Source organism: Ylistrum balloti, unplaced genomic scaffold, assembly GCF_031769215.1.
Source record: "Ylistrum balloti isolate Yb309-2 unplaced genomic scaffold, AGI_CSIRO_Ybal_v1 Utg370780, whole genome shotgun sequence".
Classification (NCBI taxonomy): domain Eukaryota; kingdom Metazoa; phylum Mollusca; class Bivalvia; order Pectinida; family Pectinidae; genus Ylistrum; species Ylistrum balloti.
Window position 1 is genome coordinate 916824 of NW_026782456.1, and position 26378 is coordinate 943201.

Below are 26378 nucleotides of genomic sequence, written 5' to 3' on the forward strand. Positions count from 1 at the left end.
GTGATGCAAAGTCCACGCATGGAGTTCCTCTTTCCTACTGGAGGACGAGGAGAGAGATTAGATAAAGACAAATTCAAAGAATTTACACGGTCTGGTGATAGACTTGACTTCGTTGTCTGGCCAGCCTTGGCAGTACATAAACAGGGCTCCCTTGTGATGAGGGGTGTTGCCCAGGCTCTCGTTAAATAGTGGTGCACTTTTTGGAACATTTGGGTCTTCTTAAAGGTACTTAATGGTTAGATTTTCATTTCATAACTGATAAAAAACATTATAACATTTAAATATCTGTTAAAGTTGTACTCTTTCTGCTAATTATAATATTCAAAAGTTTGCACAACCATTTTATTAAAAACGTCAAAGAATTGATATAAAATAGGAGCGACGCAACATTAATCCATACTATAGTCGTTCGGAGAGTATAAACCATGCCTTTTGTCATGCGCGATGCAGGAAATTTTAGAAATCATTACTAAGTGGCGTGTTTAAATCGAGGTTCCGAAAGGTCACGTGACGAATTCAGCTATTTCAGAGAATGACGGTAGACAAAACAGCGAGTGTCGACCAACGTTAGTTTGAAGATGATAATCTTTACCAATTTTTCTAAAACAAACCTGCTATAATGTTGTGAATAGTCAACTTTTAAGTATTAAAACCCTTGCCCGAAATCAAACGCCTGAAAACATATGACAAAATCTCACCATTAAGTCCCTTTAAGATAACTATTTCCTTTTCAAATAGCGTACTAGTGTTTCAGGTCTATTGATTTTTAATATAAGATATAAATCTTATAGCCTGAAAAATTAAATCAAAAGTATTATAATACGTATGTCATATAATTTATTTATACATTTTCCCTGTAGTTTAATTGACTAAAATCACAGTCATCTAAATAAACAAGATTTTCCAATATAAATCAAAATTCCCATTTTAAGGTTATCGCTTAATCTGCATGTCCTTTATCTTTTGTCACACTGGCTTGGAATCACAGCCCAATACGTTTTTTATGGATATTTATCTATTTATTTATCTCTATTTATTTTAAGGTCAATTATTAAATATGTTCCTCATTCAGGATGATGAAATAGCTATCCACACATCTGATAACCGGACGTGTGCAATACTCTGTAATTGCTACATCGTTAGTGTTTGTTGTTTAGATTCACATTACACTATGAAATAACATGACAATTTATACAGCCTTCTCTTCGTTGCTCGTCTGCGTAGAAAACGGTTGTGTTTCTTACAATTTGTATAGCACTTATCTCATGTTCACTGAGACTCATTCGTGAAAATGTTATTATTTTAAGATACAAATACTTAAAGTTTGATTTTCTGTATTACTACTTATTATTTCTGAAAATTGAATACAACCTTTTTAGATAACAAATAAAATATTAACACCTAAAATTTCAACAGTTTGAGATACCACCTCTCATGGATTCGGCATAGACTAGGTATGACATCCCTGGTAGATGTGTTCAACGTCAACAATTTGTGATAGAATAATCTTAATATGCAGCAGGGGTATCTATTGTTCTGACATAAAAAAAAGGGAAACAACAAGTACCTGAACGACGACACAGCGGAAAAAAAATTCTGTGTCGTAATTTTAGATATACCAGTGACAGGTCATCCAGTGTTATCCTTGTACAGTGATGTTACTTTGCGTTTGTTGCATATGTTTCACATGCACTAAATAAATGTAGGTTCATATGCCGAAAATATCACAAGAATCGCCCTTTGGCTGATCATATGTTAAATATCACCCTACATAATAATCACAAATATTGCTTCTCGACGTACCTTAAGTTACCTTAGATAGATACTCAGTAAATTTGCACGTATTTATTTCATTTGAGTCGTTTTTTATTATTTTTTAAAGACACAAATTGTAAAATGTACTTAGTAATTATCAAATAATATTTTTCTCTGTATTTTCATCATTGAATTCAACATTAAATTGTAGCAGGAAGGTCTTCGCCTCGAATTCCCGCCAAAATGTTCCTGGCTGTGAGACTGGCCATTTCATTTCTTGTCTTCAGGCTAGCACTGCCGAGGTGGGGTGTTACCAGACAGTTCATCAGGGAGTGTAGTGGACTGTCTGGTGGAAGAGGTTCCGGAGTGGTGACGTCAAGTCCGGCGCCATATATTTCACCAGTGGTCAAGGCCTCAATCAAATCGTCCTGGTTGACCAGTACCCCTCGTGAAACATTGATAAATATGGCTGATTTCTTCATCTTTTTAAATGCAGCTTTGTTGAAAAGACCTCGATTGTTTGCATTGATCGAACAACATGCGATTACAAAATCAGAATTTTCGAGAAGTTTGTCAAACGAAACAAATTCTGCTTTCACTTCTTCTGCATATGACTTCTGACTATTTCCGGTGTACAGAAACTTAGCAACCTTGAACGCTTGGAGTCGCCTAGCAACAGCCATACCGATACGCCCCAATCCCACAATGCCAATGGTGGAGCCACTGATCTCGTGTCCACAGAGAAATAATGCATTTTGCCAGGTTTCTTCACCATTCGTACAGGCGTACCCTGTATAAAAGTTACAAGACGTGACGTTTCTCAAACTACACATCCATTCTGTACTCAAACGTAAAAAGATAATAATAGATAGATAATTAAAGCGTTTTCAACCAGAAGAATTCTGAGAGCGAAAATTCATATAGAGAATGAAACGTTATTGCCAGGAACTAAATAGATATACTTACTACAACAGAAACAATGATATGTACTGTTACACCAGTCACACCATGAATTATATCGAACAAGCAAGTTAGAAAAATGGCCTTCTGTCAGTGATCTTAAATTAGTAAGACGTTCTTATGATATTAAGTTTGAAGTAATTTTCAATAAGCAGGTGAGATGTAGATAAACTCGTGTATTACGTTTATTATATGTAAACACATCTTGATGATGTCAAAATGAGAAGTCGATCTAAGAACTGGTTTTATTGTGCGAATATTTTCCCGAATTTTCATTTCTATGGTCGGCGTGGCTGAAACAGATGTAAAATTAATAAACTAATCAACCAAAAGCAATTCTTAAAACTTGTAACGAACGGATACAGGTGGATATAGCATCTGTTCACCAAAGAGACATAAAAATATACCTTAATGACGAAACATTGAAATAGAGAGAAACCATGCATTCCTTGTGTAGATCACATATGAATGCATACATCCGACAGGAAAGCACTTATCTTTCTTCAGTCTACCCTGCTTCCTTACTGACAGTTAACCTGCATTCCTACTGACAGGAGAATACATACCTTCTTTAATACTGCGTGCTACTGACAGAATACATACCTTCTTTAATACTGCGTGCTATGGACAGAATACATACCTTCCTTAATAATGCGTGCTACGGACAGAATACATACCTTCCTTAATACTGCGTGCTACTGACAGAATACATACCTTCCTTAATACTGCGTGCTACTGACAGAATACATACCTTCCTTAATACTGCGTGCTACGGACAGAATACATACCTTCCTTAATACTGCGTGCTACTGACAGAATACATACCTTCCTTAATACTGCGTGGTATTGACAGAATACATACCTTCTTTAATACTGCGTGCTACTGACAGAATACATACCTTCCTTAATACTGCGTGCTACGGACAGAATACATACCTTCCTTAATACTGCGTGGTACTGACAGGAGAAAACATACCTTCCTTAATACTGCGTGCCACTGACAGAATGCATACCTTCCTTAATACTGCGTGCTACTGACAGAATACATACCTTCCTTAATACTGCGTGGTATTGACACAATACATACCTTCCTTAATACTGCGTGCTACTGACAGAATACAAACCTTCCTTAATACTGCGTGCTACGGACAGAATACATACCTTCCCTAATACTGTGTGGTACTGACAGGAGAATACATACCTTCCTTAATACTGCGTGCTACGGACAGAATACATACCTTCCTTAATACTGCGTGGTACTGACAGGAGAATACATACCTTCCTTAATACTGCGTGCTACGGACAGAATACATACCTTCCTTAATACTGCGTGCTACGGACAGAATACATACCTTCCTTAATACTGCGTGCTACGGACAGAATACATACCTTCCTTAATACTGCGTGCTACGGACAGAATACATACCTTCCTTAATACTGCGTGGTACTGACAGAATACATACCTTCCTTAATACTGCGTGCTACGGACAGAATACATGTCTTCCTTAATACTGCGTGGTACGGACAGGAGAATACATACCTTCCTTAATACTGCGTGCTACGGACAGGAGAATACATACCTTCCTTAATACTGCGTGCTACTGACAGAATACAAACCTTCCTTAATACTGCGTGCTACGGACAGAATACATACCTTCCTTAATACTGCGTGGTACTGACAGAATACATACCTTCCTTAATACTGCGTGCTACGGACAGAATACATACCTTCCTTAATACTGCGTGGTACGGACAGGAGAATACATACCTTCCTTAATACTGCGTGCTACGGACAGGAGAATACATACCTTCCTTAATACTGCGTGCTACGGACAGAATACAAACCTTCCTTAATACTGCGTGCTACGGACAGAATACATACCTTCCTTAATACTGCGTGGTACTGACAGAATACATACCTTCCTTAATACTGCGTGCTACGGACAGAATACATACCTTCCTTAATACTGCGTGGTACGGACAGGAGAATACATACCTTCCTTAATACTGCGTGCTACGAACAGGAGAATACATACCTTCCTTAATACTACGTGCTACGGACAGAATACAAACCTTCCTTAATACTGCGTGCTACGGACAGAATACATACCTTCCTTAATACTGCGTGCTACGGACAGAATACATACCTTCCTTAATACTGCGTGCTACGGACAGAATACATACCTTCCTTAATACTGCGTGCTACGGACAGAATACATGTCTTCCTTAATACTGCGTGCTACGGACATAGTACATACCTTCCTTAATACTGCGTGGTACTGACAGGAGAATACATACCTTCCTTAATACTGCGTGCTACGGACAGAATACATACCTTCCTTAATACTGCGTGCCACTGACAGGAGAATACATACCTTCCTTAATACTGCGTGGTACTGACAGGAGAATACATACCTTCCTTAATACTGCGTGGTACTGACAGGAGAATACATACCTTTCTTAATACTGCGTGCTACTGACGGGAGAATACATACCTTCCTTTACATACCTTCCTTAATACTGCGTGTCACTGACAGGAGAATACATACCTTCCTTAATATTGCGTGGTACTGACAGGAGAATACATACCTTCCTTAATACTGCGTAGTACTGACAGGAGAATACATACCTTCCTTAATACTGCTTGATACGGACAGAAGAATACCTACCTTTCGTGTGTGTGTGCTGCTGACAAGCTTATATCGAATATCTACTTGATGCTGACAGGAGTATACTTAGCTTTAGCCTGCGTGCTGCTGACAGAAAACCTAGCTTTAGTCTGTGTACTTCTGACAAAAGTAAACCTACCTTCCTTGAGTCTGCGTGCTGCTGACAAAAGAAGGGCTATGGTCAGTTCAGCCACTGCATCATTAAGCACGTTCGGACAATGGCCGACCTTAATACCACGACGTCGACACTCAGTGATATCAATGTGTTCAAGACCAACGGACATAGTTCCAACGACTTTCAGACTCGGACCTGTTAGAACGAATACAGGAAGTTTGATCACCCATACAGCTATCAATGACCACGTCAAGTATAGAGTTAATAGATACTTCATCATTCCTTGTAGCATTGCCTCACAGCGTTACTTAAGTAGCGCAATGTATTTTGACAATAATATAACGAAAATTCACCAAAGCATCAGCAAACAAGACAATTAAACATCAAAGGTATCATGTATATATATTAAGAATGTCATCGTCTTTCATTACCATTAGTTCTTATTTTAATATAGGTTAAGTGTCGTTTCCTGCACAAAAACACCCCTAGTGACAATCCCTATAGCAGGATACCCCTAGTGTCGTTCACTATAGCAGGAAGCAGGATACCCCTAGTGTCGTTCCCTATAGCAGGAAGCAGGATACCCCTAGTGTCGTTCACTATAGCAGGAAGCAGGATACCCCTAGTGTCGTTCTCTATAGCAGGAAGCAGGATACCCCTAGTGTCGTTCACTATAGCAGGAAGCAGGATACCCCTAGTGTCGTTCTCTATAGCAGGAAGCAGGATACCCCTAGTATCGTTCACTATAGCAGAAAGCAGGATACCCCTAGTGTCGTTCACTATAGCAGGAAGCAGGATACCCCTAGTGTCGTTCACTATAGCAGGAAGCAGGATACCCCTAGTGTCGTTCTCTATAGCAGGAAGCAGGATACCCCTAGTGTCGTTCACTATAGCAGGAAGCAGGATACCCCTAGTGTCGTTCACTATAGCAGGAAGCAGGATACCCCTAGTGTCGTTCACTATAGCAGGAAGCAGGATACCCCTAGTGTCGTTCCCTATAGCAGGAAGCAGGATACCCCTAGTGTCGTTCCCTATAGCAGGAAGCAGGATACCCCTAGTGTCGTTCACTATAGCAGGAAGCAGGATACCCCTAGTGTCGTTCACTATAGCAGGAAGCAGGATACCCCTAGTGTCGTTCACTATAGCAGGGAGCAGGATACCCCTAGTGTCGCCCACTATAGCAGGAAGCAGGATACCCCTAGTGTCGTTCACTATAGCAGGAAGCAGGATACAGGATAGTGTCGTTCCTATAGCAGGAAGCAGGATACCCCTAGTGTCGTTCACTATAGCAGGAAGCAGGATACCCCTAGTGTCGTTAACTATAGCAGGAAGCAGGATACCCCTAGTGTCGTTCACTATAGCAGGAAGCAGGATACCCCTAGTGTCGTTCACTATAGCAGGAAGCAGGATACCCCTACCCCTAGTGTCGTTCACTATAGCAGGAAGCAGGATACCCCTATAGCAGGAAGCAGTGTCGTTCTCTATAGCAGAAAGCAGGATACCCCTAGTGTCGTTCACTATAGCAGGAAGCAGGATACCCCTAGTGTCGTTCACTATAGCAGGGAGCAGGATACCCCTAGTGTCGGCCACTATAGCAGGAAGCAGGATACCCCTAGTGTCGTTAACTGTAGCAGGAAGCAAACTACCCTTAGTGTCGTTCCCTATAGCAAAAAGCTTTATACTCCTAGTGTCGTTAACTGTAGCAGGAAGCAGGATACCCCTAGTATCGTTCACTATAGCAGTCCCTATAGCAGGAAGCAGGATACCCCTAGTGTCGTTCACTATAGCAGGAAGCAGGATACCCCTAGTGTCGTTCACTATAGCAGGAAGCAGGATACCCCTAGTGTCGTTCACTATAGCAGGAAGCAGGATACCCCTAGTGTCGTTCACTATAGCAGGAAGCAGGATACCCCTAGTGTCGTTCACTATAGCAGGAAGCAGGATACCCCTAGTGTCGTTCACTATAGCAGGAAGCAGGATACCCCTAGTGTCGTTCACTATAGCAGGAAGCAGGATACCCCTAGTGTCGTTCACTATAGCAGGAAGCAGGATACCCCTAGTGTCGCCCACTATAGCAGGAAGCAGGATACCCCTAGTGTCGTTCACTATAGCAGGAAGCAGGATACCCCTAGTGTCGTTCACTATAGCAGGAAGCAGGATACCCCTAGTGTCGTTCACTATAGCAGGAAGCAGGATACCCCTAGTGTAGTTCACTATAGCAGGAAGCAGGATACCCCTAGTGTCGTTCACTATAGCAGGAAGCAGGATACCCCTAGTGTCGTTCACTATAGCAGGAAGCAGGATACCCCTAGTGTCGTTCTCTATAGCAGGAAGCAGGATACCCCAAGTGTCGTTCACTATAGCAGGAAGCAGGATACCCCTAGTGTAGTTCACTATAGCAGGAAGCAGGTTCACTAGATGTAGCTATAGCAGGAAGCAGGATACCCCTAGTGTCGTTCACTATAGCAGGAAGCAGGATACCCCTAGTTAGTGTCGTTCACTATAGCAGGAAGCAGGATACCCCTAGTGTCGTTCACTATAGCAGGAAGCAGGATACCCCTAGTGTCGTTCACTATAGCAGGAAGCAGGATACCCCTAGTGTCGTTCACTATAGCAGTGTCGTTCACTATAGCAGGAAGCAGGATAAGCAGGATACCCCTAGTGTCGTTCACTATAGCAGGAAGCAGGATACCCCTAGTTCACTATAGCAGGAAGCAGGATACCCCTAGTGTCGTTCACTATAGCAGGAAGCAGGATACCCCTAGTGTCGTTCACTATAGCAGGAAGCAGGATACCCCTAGTGTCGTTCACTATAGCAGGAAGCAGGATACCCCTAGTGTCGTTCACTATAGCAGAAAGCAGGATACCCCTAGTGTCGTTCTCTATAGCAGAAAGCAGGATACCCCTAGTGTCGTTCTCTATAGCAGAAAGCAGGATACCCCTAGTGTCGTTCTCTATAGCAGAAAGCAGGATACCCCTAGTGTCGTTCACTATAGCAGGAAGCAGGATACCCCTAGTGTCGTTCACTATAGCAGGAAGCAGGATACCCCTAGTGTCGTTCACTATAGCAGGAAGCAGGATACCCCTAGTGTCGTTCACTATAGCAGGAAGCAGGATACCCCTAGTGTCGTTCACTATAGCAGGAAGCAGGATACCCCTAGTGTCGCCCACTATAGCAGGAAGCAGGATACCCCTAGTGTCGTTCACTATAGCAGAAAGCAGGATACCCCTAGTGTCGTTCACTATAGCAGAAAGCAGGATACCCCTAGTGTCGTTCACTATAGCAGGAAGCAGGATACCCCTAGTGTCGTTCACTATAGCAGGGAGCAGGATACCCCTAGTGTCGCCCACTATAGCAGGAAGCAGGATACCCCTAGTGTCGTTCTCTATCACTATAGCAGGGAGTAGGATACCCCTAGTGTCGCCCACTATAGCAGGAAGCAGGATACCCCTAGTGTCGTTAACTGTAGCAGGAAGCAAACTACCCCTAGTGTCGTTCCCTATAGCAAAAAGCTTTATACTCCTAGTGTCGTTAACTGTAGCAGGAAGCAGACTACCCCTAGTGTCGTTATCTATAGCAGGAAGCAGACTACCCCTAGTGTCGTTCCCTATAGCACGAAGCAGGATACCCCTAGTGTCGTTCTCTATAGCAGAAAGCAGGATACCCCTAGTGTCGTTCCCTATAGCAGGAAGCAGGATACCCCTAGTGTCGTTCTCTATAGCAGAAAGCAGGATACCCCCTAGTATCGTTCACTAAAGCAGAAAGCAGGAAACACCTAGTGTCGTTCCCTATAAGGATACATCTAGTGTCGTTGCCTACAACAACAGATACGTGTAGTGTCGTTTCCTACACCAGATACATGTAGTGTCGTTGCCTACACCAGATACATGTAGTGTCGTTTCCTACACCAGATACATGTAGTGTCGTTTCCTACACCAGATACATGTAGTGTCGTTTCCTACACTAGATACATGTAGTGTCGTTTCCTACACCAGATACATGTGTTGTAGTTGCCTACACCAGGACACTTCTAGTGTCGTTGCCTATACCAGGATATTACCTTAAACAGGATACCAGTTGTGGCATTCCTACATCAGGACATATCTAGTTTCTTTCCCTACATCAGGACATATCGAGTGTAGCGCACTACATCAAGAGTAAGTCCTTACAAACATCTCATGATGTTTATCAACAAGAATTTGACCTTTTATAATATAACTGTAGCTCTGTGACCTTGACTTATTAACTCGAAATACTCACAAGAAAATCACAAATAAACAATAATAAAGATTGCACATATCTTATTATCATCTCAAGTAAACACCAAACTAAGGTAGGCCAGATATGGCGGAATGAGAACCACCGTACAAAATGGAGGAAAATGGCATAATATGAAATACAATCACCTATCTTGGAATATGATATGACGCTACTTTCTACATTTCCGTCAACAGAAACCAGGTTTCACGATTGCAAGATCAAGAATTGTCCAAGAAACATTCTGCATTGCTGTCCTCCATATTAACAAACGAAGATTATGTTGTAAAACTAGTAAAGTAAAAAAGGATTAATGCTGATTGAAATCTTCTGCATTTTGTTTCATTCCTACTTGGACCATGCGCACTAGACTGAAGCCGGAAGTGTCTTCTATTAAGATCTTTGATTGACCAGGTGACGAGGAAGAGATAAAAATCTACATGTACATGGGGTGATGATGATGATTGTATATGGAATGATGAGAATGTTGAAGATTGTTCATGCGATGATGAAGATGATAATGATTGTACAAGGGATGATGATGATGATGATGATGATGTTTGTATATGGGATGATGATGATGAGGAGGAGGAGGATGTTGTTGATTGTACAAGGGATGATGATGATGATGATGATGATGATGATGATGATGATGATGATGATGATGATGATGATGATGAATGTACAAGGATAAGATGCATGAGGTGTACAAGTGCTATGTTGTGTGGGGTGTACAAGGTTGTTTATCTGTATGTTTAAAATGCTATGAAAAATAAAATAAATATAAAAAACAAAAGAAATAAAATGTATGTTTTATTTGCATTGTGTTTCATGCTGTGAGGTTAACATATATTGCAGCATGGATTAATTGTGACGTGTATGCTATCTACAAGGCCTGAACTTTGTATACATATGGTTACGTACCATGTAAATTTTATGAAATAAATTAGAAACAACATGCAAAAATCTAGCATTATTTTACGGTGCAATAAAATAATATAAATTTGGTCGAAATGTTTATGCTAGATGTTAGCTATAATACATACCTGCAGCGTCTAGTAGATCTCTGTTGATCATGTCCGGAGGGTGACAAAATATAGCGGTTACCCCCGCCGCTCGTTTCTTAAACTCCTCAACTGGGATTTGATCTTCCTCGGGCCAGACCCATACGTCACACTCGGCCTTAAGAGGGTCTATTCCTGCGGGAGGGACTGAACGGGTAATTAAAACTCTGGGATGGGCTGACATGACCAGATTGAGTCGATCACTAAAACATGATGATATTGTGAGAAAGCAGGTAACTGACCTAACTATTGTTCTATCTGTATCAGTCGTTATACCGTTATCACTGTGGGTCCGTCCAATGACACCGTTCTTTATTTGTTACCAACGGTACGGTAGGGTTATACGTACGCTATCGCCGGTGCAGTCAGGGTTAACACGGGTGTTTACTTTCGAGGCGACCTTATTGGGCTGCACAGTGATAAACGGGGAATAGTCCGGCGGACGGGACTTTAAACGGTGACCTGTTTGAGAATTATCCAACCCCGCACGAAAAAGATTCTCCTTCGGTTATCGATAATAAGTGTAGGCGCTTAACTCTGGCCAGGAGTCTAATATAATTTTACTCTATTAGGAAATGCCTTCTAAATTTCCAATAACCAAAATTAATAATTATAGTAAGACAGCATTGAGATTCGGCAGGAAAGAAGACAAGGACCCCCTCCACAGCCGGAAGTCCAGACACATCACCAACAGATTACCTTAAGACCAGGGAGTCGTCTCCGAATTACAGAACAGTCAACCCCCAGACGACTCCAACCCATGAGGGAGCACCCCATCCCCCTTCTCACGTCGCCAGCGAATCGACTCATGTCGATTGAACAATGCCCGGCGACGGGCAGAGTCACGGAGACGACAAACCATCATCATCATCATCATAAACGGGGACTTGCATGGTCAGACACCCAGCCAACAATTAGGAAAGAAAACCATCTCCTCTACCAGGCTCCGATAACGGTTGCACCAGGGTACTGATGAGCAGCACCACACATGTGCTGACAACAGTACAGCAACGTTATATAATTTAGGTACGTTATAGAACGAATTATGTTGTCGTGGGTCATTGTAGGTAGTAGAAGCGGTCATATCGACTGGATCCGGTGCTATATTCTATAGGCTTAATTGGTCAGCACGTGGGGCTATTATAAGAGCAATGCTAGAATATTAATGTTCAGATTTACTCTATACTCAGAGGAACTTTATCTTACTGTTTATGTACAGACATGTCTGCCACGACTTAACTGAACTTTACCTAAAGTTTGGGTTGGTTTGTAACTTGTATACTCCTCCACATCTTACGGGCTTGGAGAGTTAACCGAGACTGGCTGCCGCAGCGCGGAGAGTTCGCGGGACGTGTGTGATGGTCAGCTTGTCGGTGGATTTGGGAACAAACAAAGAACTAATATGTCATGGATTTTCCCCGTCAACACTGACCAGGACTCGGTCTGCAGATGCTCTAATATGATGCATTGCGTAAACTATCCAATCGACTAAATGAAATCGGATCACGTGATCACAATTTCTAAATTTGAACATTGAGATTAAACTTGAATAAGCTCGTTTATGATAGTGTTATAGATGATGTATCTATGGTATTGAATACACGAACCGATGTTGTAGTGTCTGTACCCGCTCTACGAACGACAACAATTTACATTTAGACCAAATATGAATTAGCTTTCCTCGTTGATTTTCATTCCTTACAAAGCGAAAGTGAGACGGTGATATCAATCTAGAGAAAACAGATCGTATTGGTGGTCTATTTAATACGTGTTACCAAACTGAAGCAAAAGTTTCTGAATGTTCACGTGACTGTACTTTCAGTACAACACATTTCTACTTTCAACATGATACCCCTATCTCGCATTAACCACACATATTTCTGTCTCAATGCTCTATTCTATATTATTGTGATTCCTGGAGACAGAATCTTAATCCAAAGGGGAAGATTATTTATTTTGTATACAGCAAACATCCAAGTAATACTCTTTGCTTCTCGTTGAATTTTCTCAGAAACATATGACAGTGACAGACCCATCCGACTGTCCAACCTACCTTCCTTAAAGCTGACAATGAAAGAATTCCATTCGAGATTGAAAAAATAAACGAAGAAATAACCTTTCCCCAATGCTTCGGAGACAACCCTATGACAACGATATCTTTCGGTCTGCTACTTCCTTAGAAACGATGACCGGAAGATATCTTTAGCTTAGGGGGATGTCTCGGAAGCATTCTATTTTTTTTTTCTTGTTTCACTTATCTAAACATTGTTTTTTAAGCAGATTGTCAGCTTTAAATCTAGGTGTTTGTGTTGCTGACAGAAAAGTTACGGTAAGTTCAGATATTAGGTCAGCACATCACGGGTATTGCCTACCCTGATATCACGACCTCGACAGTGGGTGAAATTCCGTCATAGCCCCTCAGCTACAGAGAGCTCGCATCACAGGTGTCGTGATTAACCTTATGTAGCGATAACACTGTCTTCACCCTCGTAATCTAACAATACTACAGGTCGGATGTTTTAACGTAGAAGCACCTGTATGTCTAGAAACATCTTATCGAATACGAATGAGAAGGGTAGACGAGCGATTCCAACCTTTCACCCGAGATGCTATGAGCATTGGATGTATCATCTTTAGGCTTACATAAAACAAATATGTTAACACTGGAGAATTAATTCAAACTTGTCTATGATAGCAAACGAAGCAAGACAGGTTCTGTCTATCCTATCCAAACCAGAGGAGGAAGAAGCCTACAAACACACTACTAGTATTAGCGGAAATGATAATGTTCACATGAGTTGGAATATTACCCAGCTACTCCGTGCATATTGAAGAACTTATGCAACTCGAAAGTCTTTAAACAGCAGCTTCTATCGTGAGCTTGTAGCTATAAAGTTTAAAGTGTAAGAAAAATAAAGATCCATCCACTGTTATTGCTGGGGGTATGAGAGATGACAAGAGACTAACATCTTCATACCAGGAACACTAGATTCAGCAGTGCTGCTCCTGTGTTATTTATACCAAGCTTTCTCGCATACGATGAAATATTTTGATTTGCGAAAGGGTCCAAAGCTTTGTGTGTTATGTTTCATCGAAGACGAGTTTCATTTCCTAATATATATTTTTCTGAGGTGAATAGAATTGCTCATGTGTAATAGCACAATAATAAAGAGCCATTGAATTAATTGCTATCTTTAAATCATCACTTTTGACAGAAATATTTCCGTTAGAGGACTTCGGTTCCCTCTTATCATAAGTCAAATAGCGAGGCTATTAGCAAGTGGGCACGATATTGTGATGTCAGTTCTTTACTGCAGATCAATCAGAACGCGCTCAAAATGTTCCAACACCCTGTAACAACCTGCTACTTAAATTTGTCTTCGTATGAAAGAATAAAATTTGAAAAATTTGAAACAAAAACTTTTAATATGACAGTGCTAATTATATGCCAGAAAAAAGCGTTTCATATCCTCTTTATCTGAAACATACAATCATTTAAGGCAAGTACAGAATAACGTTGTAATAAATGTTACTATCTTTAGTATTACGCAACTGGGGACGGGAGATCTTCGCCTCGAATTCCCGCCAAAATGTTCCTGGCTGTCAGACTGGCCATTCCATTTCTAGCCTTATAGCTGGCACTTCCTATGTGGGGTGTCATTAGACAGTTCTTGAGGGAGTGTAGTGGATTATCTAGTGGAAGAGGTTCCGGGGTGGTGACATCAAGTGCAGCGCCATATATTTCACCAGTGGTCAAGGCCTCAATCAAATCGTCCTGATTGACCAGTACCCCTCGTGAAACGTTGATAAATATGGCTGATTTCTTCATCTTTTTAAATGCAGCTTTGTTGAAAAGACCTGGATTGTTTGCATTGATAGAACAACATGCGATTACAAAATCAGAATTTTCGAGAAGTTTGTCGAACGAAACAAATTCTGCATCCACTTCTTCAGCATAGGATTTCTGGCTATTTCCGGTGTACAGGAACTTTGCAACATTGAAGGATTTAAGTCGCTTAGCAACCGCCATACCGATGCGTCCTAATCCCACAATGCCAATGGTGGATCCGGTAATCTCGTGTCCACATAGAAAATGGGCGTTTTCCCAGAGTTTTTCTCCGCTTACCACGCATGCGTATCCTGCAAGAAATAACACTTTTGTACGCCCGATAGTCATATTTAACAATCAGTGTTTAATTAAGGTACACAAAACTGCTGGTAAAAAGAGGTAATTATGGATCCACACGGATTCTTTGTGTAGATTACACATAAACAGATATTTATAATCACAGTAACGTTACATGCACGAGTACAGTAAAACACACTTTTAAGTGAAGAGGTGCGTTTTCTCTTACTTCAATATCGTAAATAGAGGTTACACAACAAGTGCTTGTACATGTGTATATGGTACAATGCATTTTTCTTTCGCTCGAGAAAGTTATTTTCAAAAGCCACAAAAAATATGAGCCGAAGCGAGTATTTTTGTAACTATGGGAAAATAACTACCGAGAGTAACAAAAATAGGGACTACCCTACATAACAAACAAGAGTTTGTGTGACCTGTTTCCACGTGTGTTTTGTTTACGTCATCAATTGATGTGTAATGACATAGCTTTCAGTGAAATGTCGCCAATTAAGAAGCAAAACCGACAATTTCAAAAATATACAGAAATATTATAACTCGTTAAAAATTATCATTAGAAATAAAAAAAGACAGAAATACACATAAAAATCAAATCAAACAAACAAACAAAAATACAAAACGAAACAAAATCATGATCTACTTATTGCACATTCTGATTGCCATGAGTGGGTGAAGTTCCCTTTCGTTCAAAGGTCACCCTGTCAGCAAATCACAGCATGCTAGATTGTAATACAACTTGTGGCGCAATATTTATGTTGATGCATTGTGAGTTGAATAACACACAGTTATTGTGAAATCACAATACTGATATTGTTACTCTAAAAAGATGAAGGCACCAATTATAAAACCGAGACGTATATATGCTTCTTTCCACCTCCCTTTCTTTGGCAATCGGATATTTATTTTCTCGAAGAAAACAGGGCTCCTAATAAATAAACAAATAAATAAATAAATAAATAAATAAATAAATAAATAAATAAATAAATAAAATGAGCTTGAGCTTTCTTTCCCTTTGGTTAGCAATTTGATATTTTCTTAAACAAAACAGGAATCATTTTCACTCAAGATTTGGGGTGAAACATTTTCCCTTGACAACACAGATTCATTGTTTTTTTAATGGGGGAAAATGGGGAAAAATGAAGTCAGGATCTCGACATGGAAATGTAGTAAGCCGTGCTCTGGGTGGAAGAGAGTTTGACGAATATAACAATTCTCCTACCCATCAAACCTATATCTCCCCTCTAACTGTTCTCTCAGAGTCTCAATGGCTATGTCATAGGTAATCTAAACGTTACGGGTTCTCATATAATTGTCTTCATAAAACACAATTCATATGTGTCATCGCTCTGAAAACCAAATAGAATTGTGGAATCATCTTTTTAAAATTCGATGTTCTAATAATTTTTGAATCACATTAGCACACAGCAAATCGCCCAAATAACACTTTAATACCCATGCATCTTACCAAAATTTCCCAGTAATGCATGGTGACAGTAGGGTCTATCAACTGACAGACATACCTTCCTTAAGTCTACGTGCTGCTGACAGGAGAAGTGCTATGGTCAGTTCAGCAACAGCTTCGGTCAGCACGTCAGGAGTGTTGCCGACCTTGATACCACGACGGCGACACTCTTCAAGGTCAATGTGGTCAAGTCCGACTGACATTGTGCCAACCACCTTCAGACTCGGGCCTGTAAACATAGACACAGGATATGTAACCTTCAGACTCGGGCCTGTAAACATAGACACATGATATGTAACCTTCATACTCTGGCCTGTAAACATAGAGACAGGATATGTAACTTTCAGACTCGGGCCTGTAGACATAGACACGGGATATGTAACCTTCAGACTCGGGGCTGTAAACACAGACACAGGGTATGTAACTTTCAGACTCGGGCCTGTAAACATAGACACAGGATATGTAACTTTCAGACTCGGGCCTGTAAACATAGACACAGGATATGTAACCTTCAGACTCGGGCCTGTAAACATAGACACAGGATATGTAACCTTCTGACTTGGGCCTGTAAACATGGACACGGGATATGTAAACTACAGATTCGGGCCTGTAAACGCAGACACAGGATATGTAACCTTCTGACTTGGGCCTGTAAACATGGACACGGGATATGTAAACTACAGATTCGGGCCTGTAAACATAGACACAGGATATGTAACCTTCTGACTTGGGCCTGTAAACATGGACACGGGATATGTAAACTACAGATTCGGGCCTGTAAACGCAGACACAGGATATGTAACCTTCTGACTTGGGCCTGTAAACATGGACACGGGATATGTAACCTTCTGACTCGGATCTGTAAACATGGACACGGGATATGTAAACTACAGATTCGGGCCTGTAAACGCAGACACAGGATATGTAACCTTCTGACTTCTGACTCTTTATGGACATCCATAAATCGATTGTGGATATCTATAAATAATTCTTATATCCATGAATAATGCTAATATCCATCCTTCGATTTATGAATATTCATAATTCAGCTTGATTTATACAGAGACTATAAACATCTCTGATTTATAGATATTCATACTTATCTTGTTTTTTTAAATATTTATAATCATTTGTAAATAACCATAAATAAATTATGGATATCCATCAATCAGTGCCTTCTATGTACCAGTTGTTACGATCACGATGAGTTCCGAATCACGTTAGGTGACAAAAGTATCGGCAATTAATTACATATGCAAAAAAACCAGGACAACGACATTAAAGTATCACCTTGTATCGTATACTGATATATTGACCACAATGTCAATATTCACATTTATCAAGCTGTTACTAATATTTTCATTATTGTCAAAATCATAATATATGTGAATATTGACATTAAATTATCATTTAAGAGACAGAATTTTTCGGTCTAACCCCCTCCCCCTCCAAACTGTAATTTTGACAGGTTGGAATGTTGCTAGTGATCGGCTTTTGTTTCATCGGCAAGGTTGATACATTCAAGCGCGGATTCGATCGACATAAAGTATCGACATTAATTTCTTAGCATGTTTAGTCAGTTCGGAAGGTTATTAGTTTGAATACTAAAAAAAGAGAGAGAGAGAGAGAGAGAGAGAGAGAGAGAGAGAGAGAGAGAGAGAGAGAGAGAGAGAGAGAGAGAGGGAGAGAGAGAGAGGGAGAGGGAGATATATATATATATATAAAAGTACACTGGACACACCTTTAAAAGAAAATATCGTTTATGATATGCATATACATATCCCATTTCCACGGCGTCTATGTCAACTTATTAGAATTATTTTGGTAAGATAATATCGCACATTGATGATACCCGGAGATGTGTGAAGCAAACTCCGAAATTTCGAGCTCCCGTTTCAGTTGTTACGCTCTACATGATACAAACCTGCAGCGTCAAGTAAGGCCTTGTTAATCTTGTCGGGTGGATGACAGAAAATGGCAGTTACCCCTGCTGCCTGCTTCTGAAACTCCTCATCCGGGATGGGGTCTTCCTCGGGCCATATCCATACGTCACACACAGCCTTAATCGGATCGATGCCCGCGGGAGGGGCAGATCGGGAAATCAAGACTCGAGGACGGGCTGACATGATGATATGGAGACCGTGTGCTTGCTGAAATTTACAAAGAGACAAAGGAACGTGAGAAGATTTTGATGTAGTTTAACTGATAACGATAGGACACAGGTCAAATGTAAACAGACCTGCCTACACACAAACTATGCCTAAAAGGGAGATAATTCAAACGGCCATATAGCTACGCATCTTCACTCCAGCGTCAGAGGAATTAAGCACGTGTATTTGCTGTTTTTGTATATGATTGGTTGATAGTTATTGGGACCATCGATCCCAGTAAATTGGAACACAAAATCGAAGCTATTTCATAATTTTGTGTAATACATTGTGTAAAAATTAAATTAATGTTGTAAAAGAATTTTGACTATCTTACTGGTGTTGTTTTGTATTAATTTATTAAAATGTGCTTATCTTCTACATGTAGGCCTAAAGAGTGACTTTAAGATAGGTAAACACAGAGAAATTTATTTATAAAGCTAGGAAGAAACAAAACGACCTAAAATATATTCTTTGAAGTGTCCTCAGGTACTGCATCTGGGTATTTTCTTGAAATGTTAAAATTGATATTGTCACGATTTTGAGGATTATGTACAATAGCTATAGTTGCACAACCACCTACAGGAAAAATGCAGATAGTTTACGCTACATACCATTCTCGTTACTCTAAGGCTTAATACTCTCCTTTTTTAATATAACAAAGGTGCTACACCAAACTTAAAAGAAATTTCAATAAACATATTTATGCTATTTATTTACTAATAAAGGTGAAAAACCGGTCACTTAATCCAGTGTGGTTTAATTGATCAAAATTGGTTGCCAACATACGTTTAGTATCTCGTGATCACAAAATCATATACTGCTGACATGCACTTACAAAAAGATACATGGTATTACAAAGTTTGTTACTAAATCATTTTGATATTTTTTTGAATTGTTAATACTATTCCAAAGTTGAATTTTGACAATATCGTTTAAACTAAAGATGTGCTATCACAGGCACCCAGCTCACTGATGAAAATGAGACATCCCTACCAATTTTTTTTTTATCGGCGAGCTCATGATAAGTGCCTGAGCAAGTTCCAGATGTCTGGAGTATTTTATCACTGGAAATGAACCACATTGTGAATCTGTACACGAGCTTTCCGCAAAAGCGTTCGAAAGACCCAGATCAGTCGCACCTGTCAACAAACGACAGCAGCGCCACCTTTAAACAGGAAGTGCTAATGAGATGAATCAGTGCTACCTGAGATAGGTAGAATTCCTAATTAATTACCTGTCTGGACAAGCCACGCCTAAACAAAATGGGTAATTATTTTATATTGATTTTTCATTTAATATCGTTAATAGTAATATGTCTTTTTGTGAGTAGTTGTCATCTCTGGAACCTGTATTACAGGTGTGCGGCTACACCTGACACAGGTGAAACCGTTTTCTGTAGAAAATGAAACAGACAACATTGTTTGTTGAAACGTTGGTCATCAGATTGTAATGCGATATGTGTATAAAAAGTATATGTTACAAGTAAATGGTTCGTTCCTGCAATTTTATATAGCATGTGTAATTGAAAAAAAAAACAAATCGAAGTTTAAACGGCTACGGTGTGGCAGTGCAACGCATTCTTTTGTCGTTTTGTAAACAATGTATAAGTATGTGTTTCAACCTCAAATCTTTCTATAGCATGGATGACTGTTATGTTCGTTACCATTCTTAGAGGTGTTATAATCATATGACATACATTAATTGTCCTATTGATGTACAGATATCTGGTGTCTGTCAGAATGATTTAAGTCTAAATCTGGTGAATTTCTATAAGTACGAGCCAGCTAGAGGAAAGTTGTGCAAAGAGGAATAGTATTATTTAAGCTGACAATTTTAGGTGAACTTTCATGAAAGTTAATATTTTAAAAAAAATTACAATTGTTTGTTATATATCCATCCCAATCGACATAGAATCTGTCATTTTCGTTTGCATTGCTACACGTGTTTTTAAATCCCTGGACATACATGGTATATATGGCTGTTATCCATTTATGCATCCTTTCATCGAATCCCTCCATGGCCAACCATCATAAACTTGTATTTACAAGGCAATCAGAGTGACTAGCACTAGCTCTTTACTTCCAAGTGATACTAAATTGAGTTTTTTCTGACAAAATTTTAATTTACAAATATTTGGAAGAGTTGTTTCCCCTTGTTTTTTCAGTAATTTTTTTTTATCTTACAGTTCTAAATCAATATCTTTGAGATTTCATAGACTTTATATATACAACTATATATATGATATAGACTGCATATGTCCTACTGGATGGAATATAAACACAACTTAAAAAATTTGAAAAATTTTTCTTTCCAGCATTTCAATCTTGTTCAGTTTTAGATTGATCTCCTAAAACATGGTAAACATTGTCACGGAAAGTTTTTAATGAAAAGTTAAAACAATCATTCTCAATATTTGAACATTTGCTGATAAAATGTTTTCATTTCTTTTGTTTTCACAGGGTGTGAAAGATTAGGAAATGTGCCGTTTGCTTCATTGATTGCGACGATGATCACTTTCACAGGCGTGGGCGTGTTCTGTGGGACACTGTACCGCGCCTTGACTTTGATCATCACTAACATTTTACAAGAGCTTTTCCAGTTCAACGTCGCTTGGTAATTATATGGTTACGTTTTTTTCAAGAATGTTATATGAATGTGTTACAAATCAAATGTTACTTATTAAAGGCTTCTGTACTAGAAATGAGTCAGAAAGCTAATTGTGACTTCAGCTTTTTAACTGACATATATCAAAGGTATGACATTGAAAGAAGGTAATGTCGAGAACAGATTTCTATATTCAATCGCACAAATGGCTCTAAGGTAATTTTTTCCTACATGTAAACTATCTACAAGAATACATGTGTTTAAAGCAAAAAAAATTGATTAACTGACAATTACATGTACATATATGTGAACGTTTTCCATTTTCATAAACCAAGTCCCTATCCGTAATATATAATTGTTTCTAGTTATCCTTCATCAAACCTCTATAATTGTTGTTATTTACAGGTTGGAGGTGATAAAGATTGTTTTTGTGATTGTTGCTGTCATCATGGGAGTCTTTGCCATTATTCTATTAGGATTTGGTTACTTGTCCACTGGAGCAACAAGAAAAAATGTCTATTCTGGAGCCAAGTGTATAATGGGTGGAAGAGTTTCCGCTGCTTTTGTAAGTTTAGAGTTTAGTTTTTGTGACACTTATCAAGATAAGAAATTAACATAGGTAGGTTTATTTAGAGTTCTGCAAAATTTGCTGGTCAAACAACCATAAAATACAAGTCAGTTGTGCAAGATAAGATGTTTTATAATTTTCAAAAACCTGTCGTTAATTTTGCAACATTAAAAGCCTGGAAAATAGAACACTCCGCCAATGGCGAAGATGAAAACTCTTTGCATTGGCGAAAGTGCGAAATTGCCAAAATACATTGATATTTCATTGCTCCAGTGACAGTCACATTGGCACTGATTTCATTATGTACACAAAAAGTGGTGTGATTATATCACTACCTGCCATCTCCTCAGGCTCATGTCACAGGTGAGTGCAGCCATGGGGTGCCCAGGTGTTTGTCTGCACCCACAGGCAATGACTATACACACTCTTAGTTAATAATCATTACATTGTGATTATAATTTGGGACCATTACTTCAAAAAGAAACACTGTTTATAATTGTCATAGATTTACTTACATCAGGATGATCGCTGTTTTACTAAAAGCAAAGACAGTCGGCCTGCCTCTGTTAAGGAGGAAATATACATACAGTGCATACTAAAAAACAGGAAATTGGTATGGAAAATCCGGATTTTTAGCAGCGATCATAAAGAATGTTAAATATCCCTAAAATAAATGTTAAATATAAGTAAAGGCAGTGACATTAACTCATCAAATGATAAATTTTTATTTCTTTGGGCTGTAATTCTCTTTTGTCATTTCATTCATTATTATCTTTTATTTTTCATTAAGCCTAAGATATTCTTCAGAAAAATAAAAGTTGTCAATAAATTATTCAACTGTATTTCCATCTATTTGTATCCATTTATTTATATGGCAGCTTAAATTATTGTTTACAGAAATTGACTGTTGAATAAATATTTCTCTTCTTTCTTGTCCTTTTTCGTCTCAAATTTTACACAAAACATATTTTTATGAGCATTCTTTGAAATAAATCTTTACAACTTTGAAGTAAACTACTTCAAAAAAAAACACACACAAAAATAACACATGTTGATTAAGCTGTCCTATATCAATTATTACTTATTGTACCAAATGGGTAGGGCTGAACGTATAAAGAATCAATCTGCAATTCTTTCACCTGAAACCATAATCAGTTTTCTGAAAATTATGTTTTAGCAAATGGATAGTACTAGTAGTGTAACAGTTCTTATTATCAAAATACATGTTAAAAAACCTATAATATACCTGATTTACTTATCTTTGTGGCCAACTACTTAAATAACAGCTGACTTTAACTTAGTACAATTTTCAAAACTGTTAAAAATGAAAACAAAGTTAAATATTTATTAAGTTTCTATGTCTTTCAAGGATTTTAAAAATCACATTTTGGCTTAACTCTGAGAGCCCTATTTCACTTTGTCGTGCTTTTCTTCCTTGGGAAACACTAGTATCAGTGACAGTGTAGCTTGATATATACAGCTGTGGTACTTTCATCATTGAAAATGATATGGAATGTTTACACGAATTCATTTGTTACAACTGGTCCATTATGTACTGAGAAGGACCCATTGTAGAGCTTCAGCCTGCCTAAGCAAATGAAAAAATTTAAAATCTAAAACCATTCTCATATTAACTGTGTAAACACAGAATAGCACATACATGTCTCTGTTGACAGTTTTTGATCATGACGTACTTGATGAACTTGGCCTGGTTAGGTATAACAGGAGCATGTGTGGTACCAATCGTTGGCTATGCCATGATCAACTCTTACTGCTATGAAAAAGTCTACAACAAAGCTGTAGGTACAGTCACTGTGGAATGCTTTAGCCTAACTAGATTCGGTAAGTAAAACAACATGTAAAGTGGTAAAGTAAAATTTTTCTTAGATCTATAGAGATTACACAACAAGTAGTTGTGATATATCAATTTTTTAACAAGATTTAGTTATTTTTCTCAGTGAAATGTCCCCACTTAATATGCAAAAGTAAGAATTTCAGAAATGTGTGGAAATATTGTAACTCATTGTAAATTTTAACTAGAAGTAAATTGGTTCGTTATATTTAAAGCAAAAATAAGATAGAAATCTAAATAGATATGAAATTTTACTAAAACAATTGTGAACTATTAATTGTGATCTCTAATTTTGTGAGTGTGTGAAGCAATTCTTATCCAGTTGGCATTCATATGCACATGAATGCCATCTGACAGCAGTTCAATATTTATTTTTATTATTTTCAATTTTCATCTTGGCATAAGAGAAGTACTTACAAAATTTATATGCTGTTGGCATTTTATAAGTTGATAATACACTGACTTTGGTAAAGTTACATTGTAGTAATGTCACACAATGGTAAATATTAAACCATATTGAGACTAATGAGGAGTATCAAACAATTTTAATCACCATTATTCGTAAAATATTGGATGGCTTGAATAAAGTTTATTTATAATATTAGACTGATAAATGATTCATTTGTCAGTCACCACAACATCAAGGTGAAGTTATCAGTCAGGATATTTCTATTGATCTATACATGTATCAAAAGAAAGTTGGATATTTCTGATGATCTATCAGTATCTCCTAGAAATAAAACGATTCTTTTGTTATATAGGTATCTACAGGAACTCAACAACAGCCATTGGGATAGGAGTACCTGGCCGGGAACAGTTGTGTGCTCACACTGACCTCAGACTCATGTGTGATAAGGTATATTATTTTTTCTGATAGAGCAATGTAAAAATAATACTTCATTTAAATCGATGTGATTTGGTATTGTTTTGTCAGATGGACATGGTTGTCTGTAGGATATGTTTTGCTGTTACTTTGAAGTTAGACCATAGTGAATTTAAAACATTGTTACATGTTTACAAGTTGAGACATATAGATATATCAATCATTTATCAGTATTTTTTATCTATCTTTCAGAAAAAAAAAATTTGTTTTAATCAGTACAGGTGAAAAAATGTAGTAGTACATTTACTAGTTTAACTGGGGTATTTTAGGTAAAATTTGGTAATGTAACAAGTTGGTAAGATAGCTTACAGTGAGTTTTAGGACTTAGATATTGGGCTAAGTCAAATTTTGAAAACCCACTCAATCTCTTATTATTGGGACACATCAAAAAATTGGAATTGTTGTTCTGAATTTGTCAGGAAAAAATGGATTACTATTGTGAAAATATATGTTTAACAAAAGATTTCATGATCCAGGTTTAGTGATAAAGTTTGTTTAATTTGACTTACAATTTTATGATCAATGCCTGCATGTCAGAAGTGTTACATTTTTTAATATTCACTTTAATAACACATATCCATTCATCCTCCATGCTGTTTGTAGGTGGCTGAAGCTGGTCCACTCTTCTGTGTAGCCTGTGCTGGGGCAGCCCTCATTGTCCTCGGAATGGTTTGTATTACCTTGGACTTGTCGAGGCCTTTCTCGTTTGAAGGGATGGGGGTTGTAGTTTTGAAAGATTTCTATCATCATCCTCATCTGTTGATCAATATATCAGCAAGACAACAAAAATTGATGAAATAGTAAATTTGTCAATTCATGCATTTCTCAAAAAAATATTGGGAAATGTAAGAATTTTGTTAAAAAATATAAATCTATTGTTTTCATTCAAAGGTGTTCCCAACTGCCTTGAAGTATCATGGCATAAGCTAAAGCATTATCTGTTTCCTAGATCCACCTCTGTATGTTTTATACTTACAGACACTTTTCTTTCTAAAGTTCTATCATTGAGAGTAATTGGATTTAATTAAAAGTATGATTTAATCTTTTATTCTTAGCAGTATTAATGTTTAATGGCTATCTGTAGTTAATGCTGCCTGTAAGTAAACAGTAGATATTGATGAGATTTCATTCCTTGATATTACAGATACATTTTATGATAGCCATAGGAGCAAATTATACACGGATCAAGATCTCCAAAGAGTTAACAGAGTACCGGGATGCTGTAGATATGGAAGAGCTTGACCTTCACAACAGCCGCGGCTACCTGGACAAGGACAGTAGTTCTCGGTGACAACTAACTCCTGGTCCCACCCGTTACTGATGTACTATTCACTTGCCATCTTATTTCATATAAACATATTTATTTTCATCAAAGTCATTTTTAATGAAAAAATATCATTCCAATTATTAATATAAGGGAGTTTAGTTAGTGTAAAAGTTGATAGAAACATTTCATTGTATGCTATTTCGGAAACAAAAAGTTAGAATAGATTTATTCTGGAGTTATTCCCCTTCCATGGTGTAAATATTTCATTAAGATTGAAAAATAAAATGATTATATATATAATAAAATTTATCATTAACTGAAACTGGCTGATTTAAAACTAATGTGAAAGTGCTTTTAATGAGAAATCAAATTCATTTTATATAATTACTTTTAATAATGGTTTACAGTGTTTAATTAAAGAGGTGTAGTGTGTAATGTAACAGGTTGGACCGGTGAAATAATGAGTCTTGCTCCATGTCATTATAGTAACCCTTTTTATAAAAATCCTAGATTGAAAAAGGAAGGCAAGCAGTGAAAAAGCTTTAAATGCTGTGTGTCTAGAGTCTTGCCATTATTGATGGAAGTCAGCATTAGCTGTTGGTGTATTAAGACAGCATTTTGTTATCA

The 26378-nt window shown here is 38.2% G+C and overlaps 3 protein-coding genes across 3 annotated transcripts; 1 reads left to right on the plus strand and 2 right to left on the minus strand.

Annotated features, from left to right (window-relative positions):
* Positions 1-646: 646 nt before the first annotated feature.
* LOC132558324 (glyoxylate reductase/hydroxypyruvate reductase-like) lies at positions 647-11005 on the minus strand. Its single transcript, XM_060222871.1, has 5 exons — positions 10804-11005; positions 5524-5694; positions 1970-2545; positions 1568-1587; positions 647-673 (listed from the first exon to the last, which is right to left on the minus strand). The coding sequence occupies exons 1-5, from the start codon at positions 11003-11005 to the stop codon at positions 647-649; spliced, it is 996 nt and encodes a 331-aa protein (XP_060078854.1).
* A 2971-nt stretch (positions 11006-13976) lies between these two features.
* LOC132558301 (glyoxylate reductase/hydroxypyruvate reductase-like) lies at positions 13977-22326 on the minus strand. Its single transcript, XM_060222847.1, has 4 exons — positions 22265-22326; positions 18352-18577; positions 16486-16656; positions 13977-14961 (listed from the first exon to the last, which is right to left on the minus strand). Exons 2-4 carry the CDS (start codon positions 18551-18553, stop codon positions 14366-14368), a joined length of 969 nt encoding a protein of 322 aa, XP_060078830.1. The 5' UTR covers positions 18554-18577; positions 22265-22326; the 3' UTR covers positions 13977-14365.
* On the plus strand, positions 19840-25775 carry LOC132558325 (neuronal membrane glycoprotein M6-a-like). Its single transcript, XM_060222872.1, has 7 exons — positions 19840-19843; positions 21037-21190; positions 21587-21746; positions 23426-23591; positions 24363-24457; positions 25088-25153; positions 25629-25775. The coding sequence occupies exons 1-7, from the start codon at positions 19840-19842 to the stop codon at positions 25773-25775; spliced, it is 792 nt and encodes a 263-aa protein (XP_060078855.1).
* Positions 25776-26378: the final 603 nt, after the last annotated feature.